Source organism: Cariama cristata, unplaced genomic scaffold, assembly GCF_000690535.1.
Source record: "Cariama cristata isolate BGI_N322 unplaced genomic scaffold, ASM69053v1 scaffold15197, whole genome shotgun sequence".
Classification (NCBI taxonomy): Eukaryota; Metazoa; Chordata; class Aves; order Cariamiformes; family Cariamidae; genus Cariama; species Cariama cristata.
In genome coordinates, this window is record NW_009625106.1 from 25,152 (window position 1) to 30,987 (window position 5,836).

The window sequence follows — 5,836 nt, forward strand, 5'->3', positions numbered from 1 at the left end:
CCCTTCCCGCGGGTGGGCGCGGCCGCCGTTCAGGAAATACTTCTCTGGGTCCTCGCTCCGCAGCGCCAGAAAATTCCCGGCCTCTGCGACTTCTTCAATCCGGATCTCCCGGGCTCCCACAGGGATGATCCCAATATCGACGTAACCTGGGAATGGAACCGAGCATTGGTCTTGGGGGAGTCAAAGACGTGGCAGAGACAATCCATGCCCTCGGGTGGGTGCCAGCGTCCCTCGGGTGGGAGCTAGTGTCCTTGGGTGTCAGCATCACGCCAATCCTTACATCTCTGTAAGGCACCAGCGGGCACCAAACCCCACCTTGCACTGAGCCCAGCTGTGTTCCTCGCTGGGAGAGCTCCTCACGGAGCGAGACATTTCACACATGGGCGCTGGCAAGGCATTTACTGCACTTTCAACATGTCCTTGTCAACCCATAAAATCCCCTTAAACCTCTCCAAACTGGCTCCACCTTCCACAGATTTGTTTTCAGGCCTTTAGATACAAAATGCAGTAAGGGGAGATTTTTCTTACGAGGAGCAAGGAGTGGAATGGCCACGCCACGTCCCCCCATGCTGCTGCTCAGCTCTTATCTCATCCAAATTGACAGGTCCTGATTAAAAACCACACTGCAAATGAGCAGCAGTAGAGAGCCCGGCTCCGAATGGAACAGGCACCTGGAGTTTTGGGGATGGAGCCGAGCGCCCTTACCCAGTCCCTCGCTGTCCTCGAAGGTCTTCTTGACGGTGTGGCAGGTGGAGCCATCCCCGTGGCAGACGCCGCACCGGTCCTCCACCGCGTTGGAGTCGATCTCGTAGTCGCAGCCCACGTTCTGCAAGGCAGCCCCATCAGCCGTCGGCACCCCTGCACCCCCCCAGCCTCGCACTGTGCCATGGCCACCGACACGGAGGAACGAGGGAGAGGAGGACCAGCCTCGGTCCTAAATGGTGCAAAATAAGGAACACGGGCGGCAGAGAGAGGTGAGCTGGAGTCTTTTTGCAGGATGGGTGGTGATACAGCCACATCGGCTGCAGTAAGGGTTTCTCTAACATACCCTCGTGGTCCTGCTGTCCTGTCCATAGGCAGTGAGGATCACAACCCACATCTTGTTTTTACCTTTTCCTACCCAAGTCCCCGGGCAGCAGAGCCTGTCGGCACACATTACGTGCCGAGCTGAGCTGGGAAAGCCCCTTGATCCTTGGCCCTGATAGTCCTGTTTCAAAACACTTCCCAAAAACCATTTTTGTATTCTACTGAAACTCTCTACGCCTCATGCCAAATCTCTTGACCCGCGCAGAGCAAGAGCCTCCCTGTGATTTTGCCCCATGAAAGCCGCAGCCAAGACCCCAAAGGGTCCCGCTGGGTCTTGTGCCAGCGAGGAGCCTTCAGCCTTCGCTGCTCGGGGAGGTGCCCAGGCACCGCTGGCACAGACCGACAGCAGAAGCAGCACTGTTTAACTACTGCGATAGCCCGTACCGAGCCAAGTTTAACTCTGGAGTCACGGCCAGCAGCAGGTGCAGCGGTGACAAGGATTCCGTGTGCAGGGAGCTCTGGCTAAGCGTGCTGTCATCTGCTGCGAGCTGCTGCATCACACCCTGTCATATGCACCAAGGAAAAATCACGACCCCGGCACTCTCCCCGCAGCCTGTGCCGGTGCATCGGCGTGCCGCAGCCTGTGAAGTAACTGCCAGTCTGTTACAGGAGGGAATAGGACCTTCCCAAAGCCTCCAGTTGCCGTCAGACCCCTGCCCACTGCTGCCGGCAGCACGGCCAGTGAGAGGGGGAAGTTTTCACAAATGGTTTTTACGTAAGAGGCTGTAAGGAAACTTGTTGACTGATTATTTTCCCTCTTTCCTGCTGCTCTTTGTGCCATCCAAAAAGACTTTTTTCCAAAAAGCCTTTCCGAGAGTATCTTTATCTAACACTACAGCAGATCTGACCGTGTCCCCTCCGAGTGTGCGAGTCCCTGGCGACACGTGGCTGTGAGCTTTGCAGCAGCATGGCTTCGGTACGTCCTGTGGTGGGAATCTGCCCTCCAGACCACAGTACTATGGCAGCTCAGATCGCCACCCTTTCCCTAATTTAACAGAAATTCAATGTCCTACATGTGCGCTTATTCCTAAATCTCCGCACTACTTCCCTAGGGAAAGGGAAGGCGTGAACGAAGGGACCACCTTACTACGACCGAAGGCAGCTGGAGGACCCAGCGCACAGCTCAGCAAAGCCCCCCTCAGCCATGCCAGCCTCTCCCAGATGATTCACAGCACTGACCGTGCCATCTCCACCAGATTCCTGTGCCTCCCAAGCTGGGAGATACCCTCCCTGGTTGGCAGCCAGAGCCTCACATAGCAGCTCGTTTGTAGGGAGCTTCCAAGAAAAATAACATCCCAGATGGAAGGACAAACCCCAATGCTGCCAAGCCGGGAGAGGCATCTCCATCACTGCAGGTCAGATCCGTGGCTGCCAGCACTGGCCGCACTTGGGGTGCAGGGTTGGGCCGGGCATCCTCTCTACGCACCCTTTCATATCCCCAACCTTATTTTCAAGTGAAATTTTTCTTCCTTTATTTCCTTGGCTTTGTGCTGTATTTCCTTGAGGCCAGCACAGAGGCTGAAATATGTCCGTAGCACACACCTCATGGAAATAAGGAAAGCTTTCCGGGTGGTGAATGACAAAACGAGTAAGCTCAGCCCATTGGTGCATGTGAGAGGGGATGGTGTTCACCTAAGGGATGGGTCACGGTGCCCACCTGTATTCCTCTGAGCACGGGGGGTCCTTGGGCTCCCTCCCAGAGCACCCCGGCACAGGACCCACCTTGCAGATGCCGTTGATGCACATGTCGCGGCTGGCGTTCATCTCGTAGCAGGGCGTCCCGTCGATGACAGCGTCCCGCAGCTTTTCCGCAAAGTATTCGTCCTCCGGCCGGCAGTGCAGCTCGCAGGGGTTAACTGGGGAACCCAACAGGCAGAAACTAGACCCCAGCAGCTGGGGGCCACGTAACCATCTCCGAAAATATAAATTAACCCTGCAGCCCCAGCCATAATTTAAAATACGGCATAAACACGCTGCAAGGTAAATCTTAGACATGAACAGCAAAATCAAGCCGTTAGCAAGACTGCGTTTCAGGCGTTTCATTGGGGCTGCAGGCAGAGACCTGGCAGCGGGCTTTGCCCTCGACTCACTGTTGTTGGGCACCGGTGTCCACCGGTAGAGTTTCCCTTTGTAGAGCATGGGGTTGAACTGGCTGCACTGGACCTGGCGGAAGGAGGGCTTGTCGGGGGGACACAGCCGGACATTGCAAATCCGGAACCGCTTCCGCTCCCCCAGGCAGTACCTGCCCCCGTACTTCGGCCTGTCCGCGGGAGGGAAAAGGGAAAATCAGGAATCACAGAAGAGTTTGGGTCAGAAGAGACCTTAAAGACCATCCAGTTCCAACCCCGCCGCCCTGGGCAGGGACACCTTCCACCAGACCACGTTGCTCCAAGCCCCATCCAACCTGGCCTTGAACACTTCCAGGGATGGGGCATCCACAGCTTCTCTGGGCAACCTCTGCCACTGCCTCACCACCCTCATTGTAAAAAAATTTCTTCCTTATATCTAATCTAAACCTTCCCTCTTCCAGTTTAAAGCCGTTACCCCCATCTTATCAAAGAAAGACCTACCACACACAAGGGGAAACTCCCTTTTTATTCACAGCTAAGGGAGGGTGGGTTTGTACCCGCTGCTCAGGTTTGATCTTATGAGGTTGGGTTAAGCCTGAATCCACCTGGAGTCAACACGGAGCTCTCCTAGCTATAACCCACACACAGCTCTGCTGCAATATTCCTGTGAGGAAGCTGGCTATGAAGCCAACATCCACCCCAGAAGGATCCCCACTCCACACAGCAAGCTTTTGAAACGCGTGGAAATCATGGCCCACGTCCTCCTTCTCCAAGTCCCTCCTGGACCAGCTCCCTGCTGCTGCTGGGCTGCGCTATGGGACCGCGCAGGGCGAGACTGTGGACCAAAGGCAGCTTTTGCTGAGTGACAGCTCTCAAGCCAGATCAACTACATCTTGGGTCTTGTCCCCCTTGACAGTCTCTCCTCAACGTTGGAAATACGGCCAATTTTATAGGTCTGGTGTATGATGCTATGAAAGCAGTTATTGAAGCCAGGTGTCACCAGCGGCATTCACATCTGAAGCCCCCCCATCTCCCGCAGCGGCAGCCAGGCACCCTTCCCTGGGGGGTAGAACATCTCCTTCACCATCCCAGGTAGCGTGGCTGAGGAGATGCCAGCACTGCCAGGAGCCAGCTCAGCCAGGTGCCCGTTCTGCGCCTGCTCCGGAGGAGCCGCTCTCCGTCCCGCCTGGGATGCGCTTCCACCTCTGCTCCTCAACTGCCCAAGGGAATGGTCAAGCTGACGCTGGACTGTTTAAAGCAAGAGGGACTTTAAAAGCAACAATAGGTTTTTCTCAGATGCCAACAGACTCTCAAAACACCGCTACTGTCTCCTGACGCTTGCCTTTTCTTTCGGTCACAGCACTCTCCGTGGTCCACGTCCCCAGAACCTCAAGAAAATTACTTTTCCCCTGATCAGTTAAGTCTGAGCACACTTTGCTGAAGAGAATAAAGTTCATTATTATTTTAGGGTTGTGTTTATATACCCTGCCCCGAGGAAACGCCTGCGGGAGGAGGACTGCCCAGTGCATGCATTTGTTCACTCCATCCAAAAGGCAAAGCTGAAGATTTACCTACGGTGGTCAAAGCAAACAACTGCCCGGGGAAATTCTACTGCTTTTCCCGTGTTTGCTCTCCTGCCTGCCTGCAGCTGTGTTTAAAACACTCCATAAACTACAACTGCACTTCTGCCACACAACTCCAGTCAAACACAAACCCAGCTCTTGACCTGGCACCGAGACTACACAGCGCTTCTTTAAACAGCTCAGCAGCACGTGCTAAAAACAACGCGCCCAAGGAAGAAGTTGGGCAGAAAAAACGCATCTGGGCTTATCCAAGAGCCTGCGCCTGTAGCTCTCGGAGCTCCTCAAGCCATTGAAAAGTGACTGCCGCTGGAACATCGCTCACAAAACCCTTTTCTCTCCCCATCCCAGGGTGCTCCGACACCCGGGCAAGCCGGGGGCTTTGGCTGAATCTAATACACCAGTGATCGGGTGATGAAGGGCACGTTTGGGGAGCAGCTGGGTCAGCCCAGAAATCACACGGTGGACAAGGCTGCTCCTCCATCAGCACCTGGACGCGAGAGCCAGCGCTGCCTGCGGTACCGGCAGCCTGGAGGGAAGCAGCCTCCGGCCCGGCACAGATCAAAAATTGCTCATGGCATGCAATGGGGTGATAAACAGCAGCAAGATTTTTCAAAATTACTCTGATTCAGGCTCAAAGAATGCCTGTTTCTCTTTTCTATCATTAAAGGACGCTGGATATGCTTTACATCTACGAGTGTGGAGTCTTTGCGCTTTGTTTTAGTCATATTGCAACTATGCTCTGCCTGCACAGAGTGGGAGCGACCCATCCGTGGAAGGTGACAGAGCAAACTCTGCCCCTCCAGAGGCTTTTGCTGCCGGTTGGATAACCCTGTGAAATGAATCCCCCCGAGTGTTTCAAAAGCACATTGTTCAGACTGATAACTGCGTAACGGCACGGTTTTGCTGTGCGATGCAGACAGGGCTAGGACCGCACTGGCCAGATGACGATCCCTGGCTTTATGGGGTGATAAGGAAGCATTGGGTTCCTCTCCTAAATGGGGTCCGGAGGAGGTCCGGGGGAGCAAGCGCTCGCTTACGTGGGGCTGCTGCACTGCCTCTCGGCGCTCTGCACACCCGCGCCGCAGCTGCGGGAGCAGG

At 55.1% G+C, this 5,836-nt stretch overlaps 1 protein-coding gene across 1 annotated transcript in view; it reads right to left on the reverse strand.

The window, feature by feature from the left end:
* ADAMTS7 (ADAM metallopeptidase with thrombospondin type 1 motif, 7) overlaps positions 1-5,836 on the reverse strand; it is a gene marked incomplete at its 5' end in the record, with an annotated part of 42,750 nt that overhangs the window by 18,714 nt on the left and 18,200 nt on the right. The window contains 5 exons of the mRNA XM_009703480.1: positions 11-146; positions 706-826; positions 2,809-2,942; positions 3,177-3,346; positions 5,776-5,832. Coding sequence (XP_009701782.1) covers positions 11-146; positions 706-826; positions 2,809-2,942; positions 3,177-3,346; positions 5,776-5,832 — 618 coding nt within the window. The remainder of the gene's footprint in view (positions 1-10; positions 147-705; positions 827-2,808; positions 2,943-3,176; positions 3,347-5,775; positions 5,833-5,836) is intronic.